Here is a 27,386-nt window from a genome sequence, read left to right on the forward strand (position 1 = left end):
TTTTATGTTCACATTTTTCTTGTCATGCCATACAATGTGAATTTTATTTCACAACAGTAAATGCATTTTTAGTTTCATAAGAAACCGTGCACCTCAGTGTTCACTGCAGCACTATTTACAATAGCCAGGACATGGAAGCAACTTAAATGTCCATTGACAGATGAATGGTTAAAGAAGATGTGGTACATATATACAATGGAATATTACTCAACCATAAAAAAGAATGAAATAATGCCATTTGCAGTGACATGGATGAACCTAGATATTGTCATACTGAGTGAAGTAGGTCAAACAAAGACAAATATCATATGATATTGCTTATATGTGGAATCTAAAAAAATGATACAAATGAACCTATTTGCAAAACAGAAATAGAGTCACAGATATAGAAAACAAACTTATGGTTACCAAAGGGGAAAGGGGGTGGGGGTGGGGTAAATTGGGGGTTTGGGATTAACATATACACACTAGTATAGATAAAACAGATCATCAACAAGGACCTACCTACTGGATAGCACAGGGAACTCTACTCAAAACTCTGTAATGACCTATATGGGAATAGAATCTAAAAAAGAGTGGATATATGTATATGTATAACTGATTCACTTTGCTGTACAGCAGAAACTAACACAACATTGTAAATCAACTATACTCCAATAAAAATTAATTAAAAGAAAAGAAACCTTGAAACTTGTCTTCCAACTTGGCTGTACCATTTTGTATTCCCACTATCAATGTATGAGAATTCCTGTTGCTCTGTATCCTCACCAGCTTTTGGTGTTGTAGTATGCTCTTTTGTATTGTATAGTTTTATTTTAAAAATAATGTACATATGTTAATTTTTATGATTAGGCTATCTTGCTTCAAATTTGAAAAGAATACGCATTGAAAATACTCATTCCTTCAGATTTAATTATTATACTGCATAATGTGATATAGTGCTTAGGAGTAGAGGCTATTTCAGATTTTTTTTTTTAGTCTAAAGCATCAAACTATCATTTCCTTCTCAGGAATATTAAGAGTAGTTTACATTTTAAAAAGTAAACCTGTATCTTCTTTCAGTAGGAGATTCTCCTTCTTTTAAATATTTTTAAAAACTTATCTTTAAAGTTATACTTTCCCAAAAACTTGGACAAACATAATTTTATAACTAGAAAAGTTTCCTGTACCTTTGTTAGATAATCATCTAGTAATTTTTACTAACTGGACAAACTTTGTTTAAACTAGGCCTAAACAATCATATATTTTTGGTTTTTATAAACCAAACAGCAAGATTTTGAAACATGTAATCAATTAACAGAACAGGAAATGCCACTGGATTAAAGTACAAATTGTAAGCAATAAGGTTTTAATAATTACATGATAGATTTATTGTTAAATATTTCTAGAAGATATAAAACACATGAATATCATTTAGGGTGACATACCTTTGTTATCATTTTTCTCTAAGTCTTTTAGTGCTTGAACAAACGTCTGTTGACTTTCAGTGAGAGGCCAACTGTTATACAACACCAAACACTGTATAATATACTTGTATACCTAGGAAATAAAATGCAATAAACAATTAACAATAAAAATAAACATAGGATTTTAGGCACATAATAAATGAATATTTTTCTGGATCATATAATAATACTTTAATTAGATACTGTCAGATGTTCTCCAAAATTCTATAATACCACAGTCTATAAAAGTTTATCCTCACAACCCCACGAATACTTACCATCATATATTCTAGTATTTATAACTTTTGCATTCATGTTTATAAATGAAATTTACTTATTTTACTTTTGCTACTTATCAGTCTTGGAATCAGAATTACATTAATCTCTTAAAAAGGATTGGAAGGTTTGTATTTTTTTTCTGTTTTCTAGAACAATTTACTCTTCAAAAGTCTGTTAGATCTATCCTGTAAAGCAGTTAGGCCTATAGCTTTTTGGAAAGGTAAGACTTTGATTATCATTTCAGTTTTATTATTCTTATTTATTCTTATTTTATATTTTCTTTCTTTTAGTGGAGCAGCTATGCCATTCCTCCCCCTACTCCAGGAATTTTACATTTGAAACAATTTTTGTTAGTCTTAAATTGCTAGTATAGAGCTGTATATAATACTTAAAATTTTTTAAAAACCTGTTGTTTGCATTTATACCTCTATCCTAATTTTTTGTTCTGTATTTGATTTATTTATATTTTCTTTCTTTTTTTCTTACTTGATTAGTCTTACAAGAAGCATGTTTACTTTATTAATTTTAAGAAAGCATAGGTTTTATTAATTTTCCTAAATTTTATTCCCCATTTCATTAATTTCTACTCTCATTTTTATTAAAACTTTTTCTTCTTATTTTTGAGTTATTCTTTTACTCTTTTTCTAACTTTTTGTTTTAATAGCTTAGTTCATTTGTTTAACATTCATACTTTCTGATGAAATTAATTTGAAAGTCGACATTCCACTGAATGCTACTTTAGATGTGGCTTACAAATATTGATTTGTAGTTTTTTATTTCTATGGAGTCCTTTGTATTTAATAGTTTCATTTTTTTTTAAAGGATATTTATTTTACTTTTTTAAAAAAGGAATTCCTTTATTTTTATTATTTATTTATTTATTTATTTATTTATTTATTTTTGGCTGTGTTGGGTCTTCGTTTCTGTGCGAAGGCTTTCTCCAGTTGCGGCGAGCGGGGGCCACTCTTCATCGCGGTGCGCGGGCCTCTCACTATCACGGCCTCTCTTGTTGCGGAGCACAGGCTCCAGACGCGCAGGCTCAGTAGTTGTGGCTCACGGGCCTAGTTGCTCCGCAGCATGTGGGATCCTCCCAGACCAGGGCTCGAACCCGTGTCCCCTGCATTGGCAGGCAGACTCTCAACCACTGCGCCACCAGGGAAGCCCAATAGTTTCATTTTTTAATGATTTTTTTAAACTAAGGAATTATTTAGTATATTTCACTGCGTTTTCATATTTATGGGATTTTAAGCAGTTAATTACTAATTACTATTGCATTACGTTGAGATAACATTTACACAGTATAGTTTGGTTTTTATTGAGGCTTCCTGTGTGTTCTATGAAAAAGTATATTCTCTTTTATTAGGTGGAGTGTTCTATATAGATATCTAAAAGATTAAGCTTATACTTAATATTTCAAATCCTAGTGATCAAATATATTTTGTTTTTCAGCTTGATCTACTTGTTTCTGAAAGATATGTGTTAAAATATTCAACTCAATTGTTAACTTATTTTTCTCTACAGCTCTAATAGTTCTGCTTTTTATTTATTGAGTCTAGGCAGTGAGGTGCCTATATGTCAGTTATGGTCATACTGCTTTATTTTTCCTTTTATTTTTATATAATATCCCCCATGAATCCTATGTATTGAGATATTAAAATATCATCACAGCTCTCTTTTGGTTGAAGTTTAAACTTTCTGTGCTATTTTGTTTAAAAGTGTCACCTTTAGACTACTTACAGTTGGATCTTATTTTTTATCTAACCTTAAAATTTTATCCTTCTAATTGATTAATAATCCATTTGCATTTATTTTAATTACTGCCATATTAGGATTTATTTTTGGCATTTTGTTTTTATTTCTTTTAATTAGTTAATTTATTTTCTTGGTTTTCAATGGATAAATCATGTTTTCTTTTGCTGCCTTAAATTATATGCATTGTCCTTTATTTCTTCAACTTAAGGCACATGCAAATATGTTTTTCTTAATATATGACCTTTTTCAAAGTCACATAACCACTAACTCATATGTAATGTAAGATAATAACATCTACGTTATAGGGTTAGTGTAAAAATTCAATTTGTCACATATTTCAAAATCTTGGCACAGAGAAAATTTTCAATAATTCTTCAATTCTGGTTATACACTAGTGGCACTACATATAAAAAGTATTATACATTAACAATTTTTAGGAAAATAATTGTTGCGATTTACGTGAAATTTTTATGAGCAGTACCATTAAATAATTCTTTTAAATGTAAATTACCTGCTGTGGTGTGCTAGCATTTTCTTCTATAGCGGGTACAGAGATAGTGTCCTCATCCAAAATAGGCTGGCCAGTGTCTACTATTGCACTTCCAGGTCTTTTATAGGATTTCTGACCTCCTGTGGCAGATTTCTTCTTAACGTAAAATTCTTGCTCTTTCTTGAATGAAGCATGAGTTGAAAGAATTTGCTTGCTAGCTGAATATGAGAAATATTAGGATTAAATTAAGATATGTGGAATGCGTAGTTATTACTGACTGTTATTTAGTTATATCCTTATAAAACACTCAAATGGACAGGTCAATTTGTTTTGTTTTAATGAGATAAAAACCAACATCACTGGCTTCTTGGAAATATTCTGGTCTTAAAGAAACTTACTGTAATGGTATATGATTTGCATAGAGCAATGCATATTCTGAGCAACCACTGATTGATAAAAGATTATACAACAATTCAACAATTTCTCATTCATTCTGTGCCGCTCGAATGACAATAAACTAATATCACACACTCTGACTTCTTCAGCATTTAATATTATGTGTGTGTATGTTACTGTAATTTTTAATTTTTACATTCATTATTTCTTAATTAACAGATAATATAAGTGCCATTGGAAGGGATACAAATAGATATGTTCTGGATGATATGAGCTGTATTCTCTACAGCTAGATATGAGCTGTATAATTGAATTAATTTAATTAATTAATGAGCTGTATAATTTGCATTAATTCATCAAACATGTATTGAGGAAACATAAGTGAAACACACAGGGAAATTCAGATTCCAACCATGACAGAATAATGGGCATTGGATTTATTTTTATACCATAAAAATGATAAATTTGGACAAAATGCATAAAACAACTGCTTTAAGCCGGAGGACAATAGACAGCCCAGGACTGTGATCCTTGAGAGAAGGGCAACATTCAGGATGATCTCTCCACTTCCCCACATTTCTGCCCATGAGGATCTTCTCACCCATGGCACAGGGAAATAGAGTTCAAACAGTGAACAGCTGTGTTGTCAGATTTAGGAAGCAAAGACTGGAATTTGAGGCTCCTGAGACAATTAGAATTTGTGAGGCAGGGTACCAGAAAGCAGGCATCTGAGCAGCAAAGGAACTCACAAATATGCATAGAGGTCTACTTGAGTCTTTAGCTGAATTTTAAACTTTATTTGTACAAATACCTAATGATGCCTGGTAGACATTACTGGAAGATTGTGAGCTTAATGGAGATTCTGAAGGTTGCAGTGTTGAGAGACATTGGAGTTCTGCCAAAATGAAGAAACTTTAATGAAAACACAGAGCATTCAGCTGAAACTCAAGAAAGGCTATTCTTTAGAGCTACCCTAGCCCTGGAGTAATGGAAACTCTAGACCTGACTTAAGAAAGCTTAGAACAAAGTTTTGATAGAATTAAGCTAAACTGTCAATAAATTGTCTGCGAGAACAAAATTCAACACTCTTTTGATGAAGACAGCATAATCTAGAGTCTTGGTAACGTAGCAGATACAATGGACAGTGCACAATGTAACCAATAGAAAAAAGTCAATAGAAATACCCTTAGAGCTGACACAGATGTTGGACTTAGCAAACAAGGACTTTAAAATAGTGATTAAAAATGTGTTTAAGGATTTAAGGGAAAAGGTTGACATAATGAAAGAACAAATGGTGAATATTAACAGAGAAATGAACTATATAAAAAATAAAAAGAAATTCTAGAGCTGACTATAACTGAAATGAGACATTCCTGGATGGACTTAAACATTGTCAAATTTAGAAGAAAACATTAGTAAACTTGAAAATAAGCAATAGAGATGATCTAAATGGAAGCAAAGAATAAAGAAAAAAACTGAACAGAGGCTAAGTGACCCATGGTACAATATTGTAGTGGGTGGAATAGTGACCCCACCCCCCAAAGAGGTATGTCCACCTAGAACCTCAGTATGTAACCTCATTTGACAAAAGGGTGTTTGCAGCTATAATTAAGGTAAGGATTCCACCATGAGATCAACCTGGATTAAAGAGGACCCTAAATCCTATGATGAGCATCCTTAAAAGAGAAAAGAAGAAGACACAGATACACAGAATGAAAGTCATGTGAAGACAGGGGCAGACATTGGCAGAGATATGCTCTTACAAGCCAAGAAATGCCAGGAGCCAACAACGGTTAGAAGAGGCAAGGAAGGATTCTCTTGTAGAGGCTTTGATGGAGATGTGGCTCTGATAACACCTTGATTTTGGACTTCTGCCTTCCAGAACCGTGAGAGAATATATCTTTGTTGTTTCAAGCCACCCAGTGTGTGGCAAATTGCTACAGCAGCCCTAGTAAATGAATATAGCTATCAAATGATAAAATTTATGTGTATTCTTAGTCCTAAATGGAGCTCCTATAGAAATAAAATACTTAGGTATAGATTTAATAAACTATCTGTAAAATCTGTACATTGAAGGTTTAAAACATCGTTGAGAGAAATTAAAGATATACTGTGTTCATGGACCAGAAAACTCAGTTTTGTTAAGATGCCAATGTTCCCCAAGTTTAACACAATTCCAGTTAAAATCTAAAGCAATAAACTGTGTGGTCTATCCATACAATGGACTAATACTCAGCAATATAAAAAGGAATGGAGTAGCAACAACATGGAAGTATCTTAAAAACATTATGCTGAGCAAAAGATACCAGTGCCAAAAGAGGATTTACAGTTTTCCAATTTCATGAAGTTCTAGAAGAGACAAAACTAGTTTATTGTTATGGAAATGTGAACAGTGGTTGCCTCTTTGGGGATTGGGAAATTGAATGGAAATAGATTGAGGGATTTTTTTCTGGGTAATAGAGATGTTCTATATCTTGTTAAGAGTATGAGTCACACTGGTACATTGCACTTATCAAAACTCATCAACTTAGGTTTGCACTTCTTCCTATATGTAAATTACCCTCCAATAAAAAATTAAAAATGAATGACACAAAGTCCCTATCCTTGTGAATTCCTTCATTACTTCCTTCAGACATTTAGTTATTCATTCATAACCCGGTATCAAAAATATTGGAAACAAACATGAAAAAGGAAAATCATTTTTCTTAATATATGATAATCTACACGTAAATTAGGAGAAAAACAACTAATTCCAATAGAAAATGAGCAAAACACTCAAAACATTTTTCAAAGAAGGAAATATTAAAGGAGGATATATAAGATATATAAAAATATGCTTAAACCTCATTAATGATAAGTGAAATATAAATAAATCTTTTTAGCATTAAAATTGAAATGAAGAAATATGAAAAACCAAGAAATGTGATAATTTACTGTCATTCAGGGGAGTATGGACAAAAGAAGGTAAATTTACACAAACTCAATGGAGGGCAATTTGACAAAATATACCTAAATCACTACTGCATGTACCCAATGACCCAATAGTTCTACTTCTAAGCATTTATCTAATATATGCATATACATGTTCAGAAGATTATATACTCAGATTTGTTTTAAAAAATTCAGCACTGTTTATATAAACTAATGATTATAATGATCACAAATCACTATCAGTAGGAGACTTGTTACATTAATTATATCATCAATAAATTTGAGCCTTATACAACTAAATGAAATAAAATATTTTACTATTATTAATCCATAGTACTTCCTCAAGCCCTCAATTGCTTAGATTGAAAATTTTGTGGGAAATTACAAATTTTATATTAACCCTACAGCATGAGTACTGGTATATGATATTATGCCTGAAAATTATATAAGATATGTAAAATTCTAAAAGCCACACTTACACTGGGAGCTCAAGGCTTTCTCATTCCCCAAGAGGTTAATTGCTGGAATTATAACTTGGCCCTTCCCAGTGGAGCTCGCGATAACTTCTTCATTTTCTAGGATCTGTAGCTTGATGAATGCATCCGGTTTGGACGTGCGTACCTGTATTGTAACAGGATGTGGTAATGCAACTTTAACTGAATACCTATAAAGAAAAACATTCACCTTTATAAACAAGTATGCTGGTCTTTCCTTCAAATAGCTAAAAGAAACTGTCTCATTTGCTGATATGATACTCTACAAGTAAAACCACTTTATAAAGTCAGTTAAAATCCTGGAAATATTAGTGCCATTATAGACTTTGGCAAAAGATCCCAGTATGCTGTGGTAAAATGAAGTTAAATATAGGATGTTTATTATCATCATATCCCAAACAGGAAATGTAACTTTTTATTTAGATATAATAAGCACTCACTTGTAGAACCTGATAGATTGCAAACTACTGCCACATCAAACCTTTCCATTACGCCCTCCTCTGCAGTGGGACAAAGAGCACAGCTGGCAGTAGCTTTCAAAACCTCACTGTTAACAGTGTTTGTTAAATACTGTTAACAGTGTTTTCTTTCACAAAAATACAGAGAAGTCAGAAGTAGTACCTGTCGCTTGTGCTCTCACCCTTTCACTAAGCTGGTTGGGAACCTCTTGCAAAAAAGACGAAATGTGCAGTCTAATTCCTTCCCAACTCCTCCCTTAATGCAGTCTAAGAGGTTTCTTGTTTTGTTGAGGTTCTTTCCTACTTTAGGTGAATCTTTGCAAATGTTCAGGACCCTATAAACTTTCAATTTCTCTAGAAATTTGCTTTTCTATCTTCTCTCTTCTGTATCTTAAATTTCCCCACTTTATTTCTCCTTGATATTGGCTTTTGTACCTGTGCAGTTCTCACCCACTGAAAAACAGACCAAAACAAAACAAAAAACAAACCCCCCCCCCCAAAAATCTTCAATCAACCCTGTTGTTCAGTCTCAGCTCTATTTTATTCCCCAGCAAACAATCTCAGGAGAGTTGTCAACTTCCACTGTCCTCGGCTCATCACCCCCCACTCGCTCACAACACTCCACTCTGCCCCCAACCAAGGTGCCAAACTTGCTCTTGCCTTGGTGTCAAGCACCTTGTCACCACCCTATAGAAACCTCAGTTCTCATCATCCTGAACTGTTAGGAGAATCTGACAAAGTCGAATCAACCCTCATTTTCTCTTTCTTCAAAAACTTTTCCCCATGAGCATAATAACTTTTGTACCTCCTATTTCAGGGGTGCTATTTTTAGACTTCTCTCACACTGACATTCCCATACATATCAGAGAATCTTAATATTCTGTCCTGGATCTGACTCTCTTTGTACAAACTTTTCTGGGCACTTCCATGGGCAGAAACAGAATAATGAGTTCCAAATCTATGTCTCCAGCCCGACTCCCCTATGCAGTATCCCTTGGACATTTCACTGGTCTACCATGTTTAACACCTGAAAATGATTTAGGACTTCCTTGGTGGTGCAGTGGTTAAGAATCCGCCTGCCAATGCAGGCGACATGGGCTCGATCCCTGGTCTGGGAAGATCCCACATGCTGCAGAGCAACTAAGCCCGTGCACCACAACTACTGAGCCTGTGCTCTAGAGCCCGCGAGCCACAACTACTGAAGCCCGCGCACTCTAGGTAATCAAGTTAAAATGAGGTCCTTATGAAAAGGGGAAATTTGGAGACAGAGAGACACAGGGAGAATGGTGTGTGAAGAGGAACACAAAGACCAGGGTGATAAATCTACAAGTCAAAGAATGCCAATGACCAGAACCCCCTAGAAGCTAGCAGAAAGCATGGAGTATTTTCTCTCTTTCAGCCCTCAGTAGGAATCAATCCAGCTGGCACTTTGATCTCAGACTTCTAGCAGTCAGGATTTCTGTTGTTTAAGCCACCTACTTTGCCAGTTTGTGGGCCTTTGTTATGGCAGCTGTAGCAAACAAATACACTGACTTATTTCAGTTGCCATGATCACACACCTGGGTTATTTTGCAACTGCTACCTGGCTGGTTTCCCTGTTTCCAGTTATGTTTCCCTTTATCCATTCAACACACTGCAGTCTTCCGAGTGAGCTTTTTTTCCTTTTTTTTTTATGTTTTGTACCTTTTATGATTACATGTAATTTCATAACAATAAGGTTCTAACATTTTTTCTGTTCTTAGAAATTATATTTAGAGTACTTTTTCAATTCATACATTGCAGACATAATGTTTTAACACAAATCTATTAATGCCATTTTTCTTAACATCCTCCAAAGCATCTCATTGCCTCTACGGTAAAATCTGAATCTCTTCTTGCCTTGAGGCCCTTCAGGAAAGGGCCCTGCCAACCTCTGGATCTTACTGCTTGCTATAGCACCCTAGAACCCCATTTTGCAAACAAAACAAAGGTCATCCTGAAAAGGTCATATTCTCTCTAATTTCTGAATTTTTACATGTGCTAGTCAAGCAGTTCTCTCCTCACCTTCCTCTCAACTCATCCTGACAGATTTAGGACCAGCTGCTATGACTAATTTAGGTATTGGGTTCAATATCACTGAGTCTAATAGTGGCCCTGCTGTGTGATACAATGGTTTCCTATCATAGTAGTTAAAATACTTTATCACAATTGTTATTTTTAGTTACTGCCACATTTCCTTCCTTCTCTCCATTTTTTTTTTCGCTTTCTTCTAATAGGCAGTATGCACATATATTACAAGAAGCAGATAGATTAAAAAGAGAATTCTTCAACCCTTTTATTGCCCTCAGTTTATGTGCTTTTGTTTAGTATTTTCTCTAAAATTTTACCTGTATATAAAATATATAAACAAATATAAACATAAGAAAATATACTTGGGATATACTGTATATATTGTTCTGTAATTTAGTTTTGTTGTTGATTATCTTTCTTTGCAAAAAATGTGAGCATGTTTGTTAAAGGGAAAAAGGTTTTAAGGAACAAATAAATATGAATTATAGAGAAAAATCAGCCAGAATAGAGAAAAATCAGCCAGAATACAATGAATTATTATTTGTGCCTATACTGTCAAAAAGACTTGGGTTTTACTTTTGAAAACCAATTTACCGATATGTATGGTATCTTTAAAACATTTAATCTCTTTAAAACAATAAATCTTTAGACAATAATCAGAAAATTTTAAAAATATTTACAATAAAATTTGTCCATCATATCTCTATTAATACTATAGAAAAAGTAGAAAAGGAAATTTGTAACAACAGGGAATAACCAATAACCAAAAAACTTGTATATTCATATGAATAATTATTAGATAATCATGAAAAAGAGTTCACAAAATGTCTTAATGGCATTGGGAAATGTTAACACTATAATGTTAAGTAAACAGGTCAGATTATAAAACTTTAATTATGTTATGATTTTAATAATGTTAAACTGTGACTAGAAAAAACATTCTAAGAAAATACAATAGAATACAAACAATGATTGTTTCTAGGTTGATTGATTATGGGTGATTTTTATTTCCTTAATAATATATTTACATATTTGCCAAACTTTCTGCATTGAAAAAATATATGAAAAAGAGAAGACAAGTATTCTAACAACTCATTTAATAACAACATTTAACGAACATTTAACAATATTTAATGAAGGCCAACTACGTATCAGGCATATATCAATACATCCTATATTGATAAGACATGGTTCCTGCCTCCAGTAAGTGTTAATTCTCATGGAGGTGGATGTGAAATTAACCATATAAAATTTGATATGTCACATTCTCAGAAAGAACAAAAGACTATAGAAACATGACCAGGACTAACTAGTTATATTTGGAGGTTTGGGTATAAAAGATTTGACTGTTGAAAATGATCCTTAAAAGTGATAAATTTTGCTAGGTGGAGAAATGGGGACAGGATATAACAAGACAAGAGGAAAGGCATGGGCAAGATAAAATCACATTACAAATATGTCAGGAGTTGGTCCATAGCTCCATCAAGAGAGTGCATCATGTGTTGGGAGCCTGGGCAAGAGTGTTTGTGGTTTGGATTTTATTTTACAGCCAGTGGAAAGTTGTCCAAAATTTTAAAGAAGGGAAATCACATATTTAAATATGTGTGTTAGAAAGGTAACTACTCTGGTAGTAAAGGATGGATATGTAAATGAATAAGGTAAGAGAGACAGAGAAATAGTTAAAAATGAAGAGTGAATATAATGGAGACATGAACACAGCATTTCTATAGACAAAATATAATGAGGCCCTGAAGTAGTGGAGGACATTGAGAATAAAGAGGAGGGCATAGAGATGAGAGGTATGGGGGAATGAGAATGAAAAGAGCTGATTAATGAAAGAGAGTGGAGTCCATGATGAGGCCATTCATGGAGAATATATAAATAAGTATGAAAAGAAGGATGAGTTGGCAGATAAGGAGAAACCTACAAAAGAGAAGAGTTAGAGATGGAACAGAACGAGGAGAGAGTAAAAAAGAGGGAAGAGTGTTATGAAGGATGTTCAATGAAAGTCAAATACGATGAGGACTAAGAAACCATTATGTGCAACATAGGCTTGATCTTATATAGCATTTATATAATCACATTACTCTCTATGTTGTTTCCAAAAGAGTATAAAAGTGAAGTTCAAAATTCACCCAGAATTTTACAGAAAATTTATTGTTTTTGATAATATTAATATTTAAAATAAAATATTTAAATTTAAAGTCAATTATTTAATACAAAAATTATTAATATTTTTAAAGGAATGCATTTCCTTTCTGTCACATACCTGAATACAATTTTCTTATCATTGGGTATGTAGTAATCTCTGATTTCCTTTATGGCAAAGGTATTACATGGAAGATCTCGAGACAGGCATGGGAGTGGATGATAAGAACCAATGAGGCGCATTTTCCATCGTGAGGATGTTACATACACATCACCAGTATATGCTTCTGCCACGAATGTATATCCTTTCTACAGGAAAAAATAATTACACAGAAGTAAGTGACATTGTCACTAGTCTCTCAAAGGTACAATAGATGATTTCACAGTATTAAAAATATTTATTATCTTAATATACATAAAGATCCTAAAATCGATTGATAATCAACAAATCACTAGCATGTTTTGAAATCCCTCTTAAAAATTGCTATCTTACATGTTTTTGGAGAAAATGGAAAACTCTAACACTTTTGTTTGTATGGTTCCCTAGCTATAAAAAAAAAGTGCTTAACTGTGGTAGATGATTACTACATTTCCTGCTAATTCTCCTAATGCTTCCTAAGGCAGATTTTTATCATTATATCATCCTGGATTAGCCCAATAGCTTCCTACTTGATTTCCCTGTCTTCTCAGTATCATCTTTCTAAATATGAGATGAAAAAGGCAGAAGAGTTTATGGAAATGTAGTGCCCTTGGGATGACCATTGGCAGGTAAAGCTATCAAATTAGCAGCAGATCTGGTTCCATGGAACCCAGATGTGAGCCTGGAGATGAGCTCTTTAGGTTGGAGAAAAGAGGCAGTTAAGGAACCTGGGAAAGTGCTAACAGACAAAAGTTCAAAGTAATTCTGAGTTTATAATTCCATACATTTCTAACAAGACATAAGAATATAGATTTGTATTCCAGTTGCTCTCTGATGCAGAGGAAGCTCTCCGATGTGTCTAGATTTTCAGAAACAAAAATTAGAAATACACAAGACAGAATGAATTCATAACATTGCAAAAAACACCTAGGAATGTTAACCAAAATTCCAAAACCTGTAATAAGATCAGAATTGCAACACCCATAAGGACCTTTGACATTACGTTTGGGGCAAGAAGAAAAGGAAGATAAATCATGTACGCTAAAGTGTTTTTATCAGCAAAGTACAGATTTATTGCTGTTTTTGTTATTATTTGAGCTTGTGGTACTAATCTATTAAAGAAGCAAAACAAAATTACATGACTCTGATTGTGTGTTTGTCTAGACTCAGAGAACAATTTTGAGAGGAATAAAAGTTTATAAAATGGTAGGATAGATATTGGTAAGTGAAAGTCTAAAGCTAAACCAGTGATAGGATTTTAAGAGAGGACCTGGTGACTCTAAAACGACCTCAAGACTCTGTAATAGAAGAGTAACATAATAGAGTACTGAGTACTGAGAAACCTCATAGATAAATATTTCAAATCACAGGTTATGGTCTTTGAAAAATTATGAAAAAATATATGTCAAACAATTCTAAAGGATTAACTGTGTAACCAGTTTTTTGTTTTTTTTTTAACCTTAGACACTAGTTCTGTGGACATACGTTAGAAAAGTTGTCCTAAAATAGGCTACATATGTGTCAAATGCCTGGCAAGTGCCAAAATGTGAATGCAATCATGGGCTACAAAACAATGGAGTAACGATCCTCCTTCAGATGGGTTGGAATTCCCTTTAGAGGCTGCATTTAGTTCTGGGAACTACATTTTAGAGGAGACTTAGATAATTTGGAGAAATGTTCAAAGATCAAGAATTGTGACGAAAGGAAAACCATACCACAAAAAGGATGACTGAAGCTATTCTTGTAGTCATACAGTTCTATATTCTCCTCCTCATTCTATTTTATTCTAAAAAGACCTACAGTGAGAGGTTAGAAGACAGGAGGTTATTTGACAGAGGGAATGGCTATGCTTGTTGCAATCTTAAATTTACAGTTTAGAAATAATAGTTAAATGGAGATGATAGAGTGTTCTTCTGCATATTGACTCAAAATGCATCATTTAAAGCTATCCCCCAAATTCAAGTTTAGTCTAGAAAGGGAGGTCTTCACTGGGGTTACTAAACAAAAACCAAACCAAACCCAAAGTATGCTAGATATAAACAAGAATCAGATTCTTATGTGGTTCAACTAAATATCCTTAAAGATCCCTACAAAAATTAAGTATCAATGGCTAATATGATTAATATTAGCATACTTATCTAGAGAAGTAAAGAGCTCATCTCTAGAATTTAATGATATCTATGATCTTGATAGAGTCTCCCTTTGAATGAAATCATCTTTTTCATGTGGATCTTTGGGACTTTTGATTTCCAATCACAAATGAAATAAATTTTTATATTCAAAAGGAAATCTAGGCCAAACTTGACAGACATTAAAAAAATAACCCATCAATTGTTACTGGTGTGAAGACAAGTTTGTTAACAAAGAACTAGTTATCTCTTATAGTGTTTGGTTTAACCCAAGATATTCTGCTGGAGAGAGGCAAGGTTTATTAATAAATTTCCCAAGCTATAATTTTTAATAAATTGCTATTTACTAGGACATAAGGGAGAATAAATATAGTGCAAAAGGGAGTTGTATGGAGGGTCAAATTATATTAGCGTCAAATAAATTCAGTTTTTAAGTACCTGTTTGATGTACAGAAATTGTCTTTTATTGGCAAATTCTTCTATTTTTAATTGAAATATAAATACTCTTTCAAAGCAATTAGAAAAATAATATATTGGTGCACAGACTTTGAGTTTTTAAAAATTACATTTAAGTATATAACTCCAAATATACATAACTGCACACAAAAATATTGTCTATCAGACTTTCTAATAAAATGTAAATGTGAAGTAAATGTGCAAAATTTAATACAAACTAAAAATGATTTAAGTCCAATTTACAATTTGATAATATCTTCAAATTTAGTAAAATCAGACTGCATTATTGAGAAAATTTGTATCTCATGAAAAATAGAAAAAAATGATAAGCTTTTAATAAAACATGAGTTTTTAAATTATAATGAAATAGTATAAAAACTCATTAGTAAAATATAAACTTTTAACAATAGTTATACACAGCCACACACCTCTATATATAGATATAAATGGATTAAATGATTTCATCAAAAATTTAATTGGCCTGATTTTTAAGAAGTTTCCTAAAATCCTAAAATCTTGGAAATAGTTTAACAGTGAACAAGTAGAATTTGAAATTAAAAACAAATTACATTAGCATCCACAAAACTGAAATACTTAGATATAAATCTAACAAAATATGTACAAAATGTGTATGAAAAAAATTATAAAACTCTGATGAACAAAGTCAAAGGAGAACTAAAAAAATGAAGAGATAGTCTATGTTCATGGATAGGAAGAATCAACATTGTGAATATTTCAGTTATTTCCAACTTGATCTATAGATTTAATGCAATCTCAATCAAAATCTCAGCATGCTATTTTATGGATACCAACAAACTGGTTGTAAGGTTTATATGGAGAAGACCAAGAATAACCAACACAATACTGAAAGAGAAAAACAAAGTTGGAGAACTGAAACTAATCGACTTTAAGACTCGCTATAAAGCTGCCATCATTAAGACAGTGTCATTTTGACAAAGTAACAGACATACAGATCAATGGAATAGAATAGACCCAGAAATAGACCCACATAAATATAGTGAACGGATCTTTGACAAAAGAGCAAAGGCAATACAATGGATCAAAAACAGTCTTTTCAACAAATGGTGCTGGAAAAACTTGACACCCAAAGCAAAAAAGAGAATCTAGACACAGACCCTCATCCTTCACAAAAATTAACTCGAAACAGATTACGGACCAAATTATAAAATACAAAACTATAAAACTCTTAGAGGGTAACATAAGAGAAAGCCTAGGAATCTCTTGGGTGTGGCAATGACTTTCCAGATCCAACAAAAAAGGCATGATCCATGAAACTGGATCCATGAATTTTAATGAAGCTGGACTTTATTAAAATTAAAAACTTTTGCTCTGTCAAAGAACATGTCAAGAAAATGAGAAGACAAGCCATAGACTGGGAAAAAATATTTGCAAAAGACACATATGATAAAGGATTGTTTCCAAAATGTACAAAAACTTTAAAAACTCAATAATAAGAAAACTAACAACCTGATTTAAAAATTGGCCAAATATTTTAACAGGCACCTCATCAAAGAAGAAATATAGAAGGCAAATAAGCATATGAAAAGATGCTCGACATCAGGGAAACTAAAACAACAATGAAATAACACTACACAGGTATTAAAATGGCCAAAATCCACAACACGGACAACACCAGATGCTGAGGAGGGTCTGGAGCAACAGGAGCTCTCATTTATTGCTGGCAGGAATGAAAAATGTTACAGACATTTTGGAGGCCAGTTTGGTGGTTTCTTACAAAACTAAACAGTTTGGCGGTTTCTCACTACATGATCCAGAAATTATGCTTCTTGTTATTTACCCAAAACAGTTAAAAACTTATGTCCATACAAAAACATGCACACTTTGTTCATGATTGCCAAAACTTGGAAGCAACCAAGATGTTCTACAGTAGGTGAATGGATAAATAAACTGTGGTATATCCAGACATGAAATATTATTCAGCGTTAAAAATAAATGAGCTATTAGCCATGAAAAGACATGAAGAAAGATTAAATGCAAGTTTTAAAGTGAAAGAAGCCAATCTGAAAAGTTTTCTTATGTACTATATGATTCCAACTTTATGACATTTTGGAAAAGACAAAACTATGGAGATAGTAAGAGGATCAGTGGTTGTCAGGGCTCGGGGTGGGTGGATAAATAAGTGGAACACAGAGGATTATTAGGGCAGTAAAAATACTCTGCATGATCTCATAATAATGGATGCATGTCATTTTACATTTCTCTAAACCCATAGAAGGTACAACACAAACAGCGAACCATAAGGTAAACTGTGGACTTTGTGTGATTATGATGTGTCAATGTAAAATGAGCAACTGTAACAAATGCACCACTCTGGTAGGGGATGTTGATAATGAGGAAGGCTGTGCACGTGGGGGAGAAGAGAGTATAAGGACTATCTCTGTACTTTGCTCTCAATTTTGCTGTGACTCTAAAAAATAAAGTCTTATTTTAAAAAAATTCTTAAAATAACTCAAAAGAACTATCGGGTTCTTTTAAGGAGTGATATTCTATATCTTTTATTCCTATAAACCAGTATTCATCAGGTAGGTATGTCTAAATTTATACAAAATAATGCATAGAACCATAAAAGTCAATCACAACCACAGCTCGAAGAGAAAAATAAAGAGGTTCAAAGCCATACAACTAAAGAATGGAACATCAGAACTACAGGAGATCTCCTGATTTACAGTGCAGGTATACACTATCTTTTATCGTGCTTCCCTCTTAAAAGAAATGACTGGAAACACAAAAATGAGGTTCAGGTAAATAGAGAGGCAACATGATTTGCGTGGACATCAGCCATCAGGGTCTGTATTCAGCAGGAGTAATGTGCCAAGAGTGTCTATTCGCGAAGGAATCTGGGCAGCCCTGGAAAAGACTGGGGCTGGTGGGGTGGTGAGTGGCTGTGTAATCACAATCTTCTGACATGTTTAGGAATAGAATAAAAAACCCACTGGGAAACTGAGAAAACCTGCTGCTTTGGTTTGGTTTAGGGATAGGACTAAATGTGCTCTTTACCTCCATTTTCATTTTAAGGGTTTGTATGATTTTATGATTTTAATAATGAGAATTTCTAACTTTTCCTTTTGTCATATTTTCTTTGGAGAAAAGATAAGAAGGAGGGCTAAAAGGTGAATGTTCTAGCACTCGCATTAATTACCTTTTGCTGTCAAATACATGGGACTTCTATGGAGAAAGACCAGGACCCTATTCCTCTGTTATGTAGATTGAAAACACATCTGTTCTACCTTCTGTTGGAACCTCTCAGGGTGCTGACTTCTCACTGCTATTCTATCATATGAGGAGAATAAATTTTACACCTACCTTATTCTTAGTATAAAGATAGGGCACCACTTTTTGGAATACCTTTGGCACTTGTTCCATTGTGTCATTATTAACAACGTGGAGGATACAGACTGGAAGTGTAGTATATACTTTGGGAACCAAAGTCATATCTTGAGGAACCAAAAATGTTTCTCTGTAATTACAAAAGCATGAACTTTCCCTTGACATGAATCATAAAGAAAGTTTGAAATTAGGTTTGATGCTAAGAAATAAAAACATAAGTTTAAAGCTGCAAATAACTTAAAAGCACGCATACCGTTTTCCTTTAAAATTCTTATTGATACACTATTTTGTCATGCAAATGCAAACCTTTTAAGAAATCCCATTTATAAGTAGTTTGTGACTCTTACCTAATAGGCTATTGCTTTGAAATTAGTAAATTTATTTATATACGGAAAGCGTATCAATTTATTATATTATGTTTACCATACTCATAAAAAGATCTAACAATTAACACTTCATAGTCTTCATATTTTGTTTAAAGAAACATGAATAAAAATTTCTATAATATCTCATTTATGCATAGCAGATATGGAAGAAATTTTAACTAACTTTTGAAAGCAACTTAAACGTTCATATTAATACTTTTACTACTATCATAAAGAAAGCTTTGTATATATGACTATTTCATGCCACTTAAGAGTGATGTTACTTGCCAATATGATAGCCTCACCTGAATACTATAAACCAAGTATTTGGTGGCTGGTCTGCATAAGTCACAGTGTAGTCAGCAAAAGCAATCTTAGTTTCTTCATCTTGATAGCATGGATAAGATTCCATAGACTTGCACTTACTTTTAAACATTAGTCTAAAAATTTAAAAATAATTTAAGTACCAATGGCAAAAGAACTTTTAAAATAAATTCTATTTACAAAAAAGAAATAGGCAAAGAAACAGCATAAAATATTGTAGTACATTGTTGGCTAGATTGAGTCCTTCATCAAATGGGGGCTCGTGGTGCACGGCACCAAAGCAGGAGAGCCCATTCCAGATTAACCATGATGTCTATCAAAGGTGCCCAAAGTTATTTGAAGTTCTTAGTCAAGAGAGAACCTAATTCATGATCTAAGGAGTAACTGAAATTTATAGATGGGAAATCAGCACTAAAGTTCAACCTATAAGGGTGATGAAACTAGAAGCAGGCAAACTAGCAATAAAACTGGGTGGGAGCCACTGAAGGTCTGGGGTTGACTGGAGACTCAATACTAGAATGGAGTTTAAAGTGAGGAATGGATTTGGAAGAAAAGACTAAAAAACCCCCTAAAAACAGAGGCCACAAACAAGGGGAGAGTGCCAGAGTTTTCCTTCTACATGATTTCTGGTGCAACTGAGGTTTCTCCATGTTTGACCCCTGGAAGCCTGTGGCATATTCCAGAACACGATGGAAGTGATGAGAGAGATCCTCCGGGTCCTGTACCTCCCACTCTGCCAGGAACTGGACCCAGCCTCAGTAGCACCAGGAATCTCAGGTCTTTTATGCAATGTCTTGGGTATTAGCTGGGACAGAAGCTATAATGGCCATAGGAATGGTTCTCTGTTAGAGGTCTAGACAGAGCTAGAGGTGCTCTTGGCTTCCAGAAGGTGGATGGCTCAACTATACTGTCACGGGGAAGCAGAGCCATAGAGGTCCTCACAGAGGATAGGATTCACCTGCTCCATTTGATCACTGGTCTTTGGTGGTGGGAGGAAAATGACAGGTTTATATTTGGAAGGATTTTAAAAAGCTCTTCAAAATAATGACAAGAACAAAGACAAGGGTGATTATATATTCTGGTTCTTCTGGGGCAGTCCTGGTTTAGGCTCATATCCCTGGCATAATTATTAATAGTGCTCCCTTGTTCCCTGTCGAAGTGTCCCAGTTTGGTTGATAAATAACCTGATCACCCTCAGCAGGAAGTATGACGTGATGGTCTGTCAATGCAGAGTATCCCTGTCAATCATATGGGGGCTGGCTGAGTCTAAATGCAGGAGCTGGCTGAGCCAGTACAGGAACTAAGCAGGCCACATAGGGAACTGATTCTAAGAGAAGGGTGCAATTTAAAGGCTTTCCAGACTGTCACTGTTTCCATCACACATTCTACTATTTTTCATATACCTCAGGAAATTCTAATGAGTATAGGACCATCAGAATCCTGATGTACCATGTGGAATATCTTAAATGACCCATAGAGAGATATCCCTGACATAATCAAAAGATTTAGTTTTAACTTTGCATCCTAGGACAGAGAGAAAGTTATATTGGAAAACTGAGCCTTGCCCAAAGTCAACTTGGTGAAGTTGTGCCCCTACAGGTCTGAGAATGCAAGGCCAGGCTCAAGGACCTCAAAGTTACTCAGGTACTACTACTAATAATAGCAATATTTATAATAGCTAATGTTGTGTAATGGCTCAATCTGTAGCATTGTGCTAAATAATTTTCCAGGATTACCTTAATTTATCTTTACAGCTTTATAAAGGAATAATACTATGAAGTAGATATTATTATCCTTATATTACAGATGAAAAAAACTTAATTTTATGTTCAGAGAGGATAAGAAACTTACCCCAGGTCACACATCTGATAATTAGTAGAAGTGGGGTTAGCATTAGGTCTTATACTAAAAGATGTGCTTTTGACCATGTAATTAATGCCTGCTAGGATGAGGAGGTAGCTTTGGATGCTCCTGACATTTAAGTTTAGAGATGGGTGAGACTTGTGAGTTTCATCCGTTCAATAGATTGGGGTGTACAACTCAAACTATTCAAAGAGCATGGCCAATATCTGCATTGGATATTCGCTGAGTTTCTTTCTGGGAAATGCTCTTGGCTATGGTAGAAGGAACACATGGAGAGGAACGCCAGCTCCCTGAAGGAGTTATGCCTGTGTTTCAAATACACCTCCATAGTGAACTGACCTGAGTCCCTAATAGGGCAACACATGATTTTAGCACTCCATTTACATGAAAATTAGGTGTAATTTCTGGGCCAGAAATCTTCCTCACAATGTTGAAGCAGTTTGGAGAAGGAGGTTCTTCGTGCTCTCTGTGTCTGTCCAAACAATTGGGTTCTTAGGCAGAAGAGTACCCGTTTTAGAAAACAGGGCTTCTGGAGCAAAAGTTTAATCAAGCTGAATTATCAGGTGATAGCAGTATCCACAGGTCAGGACTTGGGTGAGGTGAGTGAGGTACTCACTCTCAGGGTTGGGAAAATACAAATTTGGATTTTTTCCAAATTTAAAATTTTGACATTTGGCTCATCATGAAATTTTTTCATTAACTTTAGGTTATTTTAAATTTTTATATGTTTACATGCATAATTTTCTATTTGGCTCTTGCTTACAAATATAAGTCCAATCGTTATTTCATTTTGACCTTGTATCCAGAAACTTTAATTTTCTCATTAATTCTAATAAATTCATGTAGATTTTTCGGCATTTTCTACATATATAACCATGTTGTCTGTAAACAGTGGTTTTATTTCTTCCCTTCAAATTCTAGTGACTTTTATTTTGCTTTATTGCCTTTTTGCCCTTCACAAAATTCCAGGATTATCTTGAATAGAAGTGTTTGGTCAGGCGTCTTTGTCTCATTCTCAAACTCAAGGAAAAGCTTTCAAAATTTCACCACTAATCATGTTTGTAGTAATTGCTTAAAAATAGTAGATACCATAACATATTAAGGAAAGTCTTCTCTAATCCTAGTTTGCTAAAAAATTTAAATATTTTGAATTTGTGTTAAAATTTTTCAAATGTTTTTTTCTGAACCTATCCAGAGAACCAAGTGATTTGTTCCTTTTCCCTGTTAATGTGCTGAATTGATGAATTTCCTAATGTTAAACCACTATTACATGTCTTAGATTGGGAGAGCCACTTGGTTATAAGGTATTATTCTTTTTATATAATTCTGATTTTGGTTTGCTAATATTTTATTACATTTTTTCATCTAATTTCATGAGGGTGATTGGTTTGCAATTTCACTTTTTTTACTGTCCTTGTTGAGTTTTTTAAATCAAGGTTATGAGTTGGTAAATGTCTCCTCTTTTTTTCTGTTCTCTGGAATATGTATAAGATTAATCTTATTTCTTAAATTCACTTGTTGATCCATTAGCATTGCTAGCAAATGTATTATGCATCCTTGCCTTACCAGTGTTTCATCTAGATTATTACTTTTACCATTTCTGCTTTCATGCTAGAACCTTAGAACTCTTTAAAGCTTATTACTCAACTTCTGCATTTTGCATTGCTAACGTTAAGAATTTACTCCTACATATGGCTCTTAGTGTGATTGTCCTTTGAAAATAGTGTGTCTTATTTCTCTGGTTACTTTGAAGGTTTTTCTTTTGGCCTTTGGTTTTCAGCAATTTGACTACGATGAGTCTGGGTTTCATTCTCTTTGTGTCCTTCCTGCATGGAGTCTGCATGCAGAGTCTCTTGAAAATATGGGTTGATGTATTTTATCAGTTTTGGAAATTTATCAGCTATTATCTTTTTACATTCTGGGACTATAATGATACAAATATTAGACTTTCTAAGCATGTTCCCCATGTCCCTTAGCTCTTTCCTTATTTTCCACTATTTTTCTATTGACCTATCTCCCGTTTCACTAATCTCTTCCTCTGTTCTTCCTGATCTTCTGTTAACTAATTAAAGAGTTTTAAATTTCAGTTGTTAAAAATCTTATTTATGTAATTTCCATTTAGCTGTGTTTTATTAATCTAGACTTTTAATTTATTTTCTCTTTCTTTAACCTTTATTTTCTTGGGCATTTCCATAATAGTTACCTTTAGAGATTTGGTCTGCTAGCTCCTACATCACCAAATGGTCTGCTTCTTTTACTTATATATATATATATGTATATATATATATATATATATATATACATATATATATATATATATATATGATTTTCTCTTAGTTTTTTCAGATTATCCTGCTCTGAACATGGTTTGTCGTTAAAACGCAGTTTTCCTAAGGCTCAATCTACTTCACACTTGTCCCTGTTTCTAGAATGTTGTCCTCCAGGGATTTCAACTGACAACTTTCATTGTTTACTGGAGTCCTCTCCCCTAGCAGGTCCTAAACTCTAACTTTTATCTCTTTAGCACCAAAAGACTTCAAAAAAACTCTGTTTTGCTTCTCAGAGGTTTTATGCTTAGGGTATTAGGTAAGTGCAATGAAGACAAAAAAAAGTAGGAAGTGTGGAAGTTCAGAAGCAATGGTATGTTTCTAGCTGTGGTGATTAGGAAAAACTCAACAAATATAGTAGCATTTGAACTGGAACTTATAGTAAGATCATTACACTGCTTTACCTTAAGAAAGGGACATCATTAGGTTACAGTAAGAAACAATAAGAAAGGTTACAATAAGAAACATCATTACACTGCTTTACCTTAAGAGAGAAATCGCATACTGTTCTATATTCTGTTCCAGTACAGGCCAAACTTTCTGAAGAGTATCTGCAACACTGGTATTTTCCTTTGTGCCTAAAAATAACAATAAAAAATAGCAATATCAAGGCTGTAAGGTGCCTGAAAAATTATTTTGTTCTAAGCCCTCCTTTTACAGGTGAGGGAGTTGAAACTCACCAGTAAGGTAATATCCAAAGTCTGAAGCTTTACTAGCAATAAACCATGTTTAAAATATAAAGCTGTGAACCTCTAGTCAAGAGCTCTGCTCACAATTTTATGCTGTTTCCCTTCATCTTTAGTTTAAAAATTATAAAATGCTCTTTGATCTAACTGAAGATACTCATCAAAGCATTTACAATGAGAGATCATTTATCACACCAAAAAAAATCCTTATGAAAGCTCTTGTGTCAGAAAAAATAATCCATCCAATTTTTCTAAAAAACAATGGCTAATAGGATCTCACTGAAGCTTAATCTAAAGCATAATCCACAAATGGCTTAAGAGGTGATTTGGCAAGAAAAATGCAAATCCATAATAAATGCCTCAAATTTAACATGTCAGAAACTGACTTTTTTTCTAATTATCCTAATTTGTTCACAGTACTTACTCATATCTGAAATCAGTATCTTAATATATTTACTTTCTGCTGTATGCCTATGACCACTACAACACAAGATTCATCAGAGCAGAAACCTTGTCAGTTTTACTAATTTCTTTCTATAAGGCCAGAATCTAGAACAGTTCTGTACACACAAGAATTATTCAATTAATGCAAATGCTATTAAAATATTATTAAGCTGCTCATTTTTGTCTTTATAAAGAGAAAAAAATCATTGTATGAATATAATTTTTACGGCATATATGGACAACATGTGTATTTTACCACATATTTAATTTGATGAATTTATAATTACTTTTTTTTCTGATAGAAAAAAATATAAAAATCAAGTGACAGCAATATTTTTCTACCACAAAACTATGCAGTATAGTTTGTTTCTTTTTACACTTGTGTATCTATAGTTTTTACTGCTTAGATGAACATTTTGATATTTCTCATTAAATGTTTCAGAGATATTTTTACAACAAAATGTTTCAAAATACTCAAAGAATTCTATTGGAGGCAAGGCTTTTTCTCTAAAAGCATTAACAAAAATTGCAGAATGAAAATAATTGAATATAATTTTTTTGCCTCTGCAGTGTATTATTTTGAGCTGTTAAAATAGACCTCATGAAATAGTTTACTTCATATGCATAAATATATTTGATTTAATAAATATAATAATATACTTTAAAAGCATTTTATGCCTTCTAAATGTATGTCACCACAGGCATATATGGAAGCTTCTTCATTAAATTCATTCATTCATTCACTCATTCATTCATTCACTTCTTTGAAAAATGGTCTAGAAATGTAAAAACTGTCTATGACTTAGCTGAAACTGACTGCTAAAGCATTCTGCTAGGCACAGGGGATGAATGGAGAAAAAGGCCAGTTTCCTGTTTTATAAAGAACGCATGATAGATTGGGAAAATACAGCTGATCATTCATTCATTCATTCATTCAGCCAGTATTTGTTGTGTGCTCAGTCTGTGCCAGGCACTGCACTATATTCCAGGAACAAAAAGCATGAGTGTACTGACATGCATCCTGAACTCAAGGAAATTCAATATTGATAGAATTAAAAAGAATTAGCTGAGCCGTAAAGTAGAATGACTCTAAAATGCTTTTTGTTAGCACGTAAACAAATATTCATCCTTATTTATGCAAGTTCATTTTATAAATGATTGAAAGAGTATACCTGGTGTTCTAGCTTTCATAAGTAATCTGACGTACGTCCCTCTCCACATGGCTTGAATTTTAATTGCTGCTGCTACTTCCTCAGGAGAATACTCTTTATCGCTTGTTGGCACATTATATTTAACATCTACCCATTCCGCTGGAAAGAGAAAAACAAACTTTGGACTGAAAGTTATATCTAATCTCTACCCCAATTTTCACTGCCTTTAACTATTAAAGCCCTCTAATGTATAAAGTGCCACAACGATAGATTTGTTGTTATATTTAACATTGCCTTCTGCAGGTGGTTCTTTTTTAGAATATAAACATTCTGGAGAAGGGAAACACTAAATATTGACACTTTCGTGAACTAGTATTGATTCCTATGTGAAAGTAGCATGGAGGTTCTCTTAAGATTGAAAGAAAATGTTAAAATGGTGGGAATAGAACATCGGAAGAGGAGGAAATGAGGGTTACTTAGATCAGAGAATCTTCCCAGAATTACTCCAGTGCTACTGTATAGATAGTGATTGTCATGCACTTTAAGGTCAAGAACAAATAAAACCGGGAAATTCTGGGCTGCCCTGGGTGTATGTGGGACAGGGGACACACATCAGATCTTTGGAACCTTTTGAGCTTCTCAGGGCATAGCCTGAACTCTACATTGTTAATATAGACCCATTCTACCTACTCCACAAAAATTTTGAGTGTACTTTTCTCAAATTATTTATCCCATATAAGGCTAGGAATTCCTTTGTCACATAAATATCTAAAATTAATCAGTACCTAAAGAAGCCTCTTCCAAAGAAGAATCAAGTAAGTCCAAGTCCAAAACCATAGCACGGAATGCAAATTTGAGGTTGGGAAGAGGTTTTGCTATTTGAGCTTTTTTCATTAAATGCCATAAAGAAACATGAAAAACCTGAAAAAGATAAAATGCACTAGTATATTTTTTAAATCAAGAAAATACCCTTTCCTGGCCAGAGAGGCTCTAAAAAACTTCAGATATTCTAAAAATAAAAACTATGTATTTCTCAGATATACACACCATCTAGCAGAAGACTCTTTGCAGACTCCCTCATCCAGTAAGAGACGAAAATTATTTATCATTTGACTAATTTTAACTTAATAAGCTTTAATCACCACAACAATGTTTATAATGTACATTCAATTAAAATATAACATTAAATGGATTGAGGAGATATAGTGTAAGATAAAAAATAAGGTTCTTATGCCTAAGCGAGTCAAATACCAGATTTTTTTTATCCCAAGATGCCACCCATTATAAGACACACTATTAGTTCCTGTGCTTCAAAAAAGAAGATATGTCAGTCAAAGTTTTTAATCACTTTCTTGTCACTTAACGAGTATTTACTTCCTATTGAAAAAGCTCTTTTAAATTTATTTAGGCATAACTTTTTCATCATGTATCACACTTAAACGTACATGAAAAAGTAAACTACATAAATTGGTTAAGCATTCTGAAAACTTATTCATACTCAAACTCCTACTCTTGTAAATCACTTTTTGTAAACACTAAACGTGTGTTTTTCTATGCAGTTTAGTCCTTCGTGTTGTCAAAAGCTTTGAAGATGCACCATTGCCTAAAGAGTGTTCTCCTTTTGTTCCTGGGGTTTCTCTCAAGCCACCGACCCTCATTCAGGAAGTGCTGATGCTGACTTGTTCTTGATC

General features: G+C 33.5%; 1 protein-coding gene and 1 long non-coding RNA gene across 2 annotated transcripts in view; one reads left to right on the forward strand and one right to left on the reverse strand.

Moving 5' to 3' along the window:
• Nucleotides 1-12,706, forward strand: part of LOC102999809 (uncharacterized) — a 465,504-nt gene extending 452,798 nt beyond the window's left edge. Inside the window, exon 7 of the long non-coding RNA XR_009005227.1 lies at nt 12,624-12,706. This is a non-coding gene — a long non-coding RNA (uncharacterized LOC102999809). The remainder of the gene's footprint in view (nt 1-12,623) is intronic.
• Nucleotides 1-27,386, reverse strand: part of ADGB (androglobin) — a 155,540-nt gene that overhangs the window by 21,271 nt on the left and 106,883 nt on the right. The window contains exons 21-29 of the mRNA XM_007171346.2: nt 26,481-26,616; nt 25,717-25,854; nt 23,899-23,992; nt 19,206-19,340; nt 18,512-18,665; nt 12,564-12,751; nt 7,773-7,957; nt 3,988-4,184; nt 1,428-1,539 (exon numbers count right to left, since the gene is read on the reverse strand). Of these exons, the coding sequence (XP_007171408.2) occupies nt 1,428-1,539; nt 3,988-4,184; nt 7,773-7,957; nt 12,564-12,751; nt 18,512-18,665; nt 19,206-19,340; nt 23,899-23,992; nt 25,717-25,854; nt 26,481-26,616 (1,339 nt within the window). The remainder of the gene's footprint in view (nt 1-1,427; nt 1,540-3,987; nt 4,185-7,772; nt 7,958-12,563; nt 12,752-18,511; nt 18,666-19,205; nt 19,341-23,898; nt 23,993-25,716; nt 25,855-26,480; nt 26,617-27,386) is intronic.

The sequence above is a fragment of the Balaenoptera acutorostrata genome, chromosome 14 (assembly GCF_949987535.1).
Source record: "Balaenoptera acutorostrata chromosome 14, mBalAcu1.1, whole genome shotgun sequence".
In the NCBI taxonomy this organism is placed as follows: domain Eukaryota; kingdom Metazoa; phylum Chordata; class Mammalia; order Artiodactyla; family Balaenopteridae; genus Balaenoptera; species Balaenoptera acutorostrata.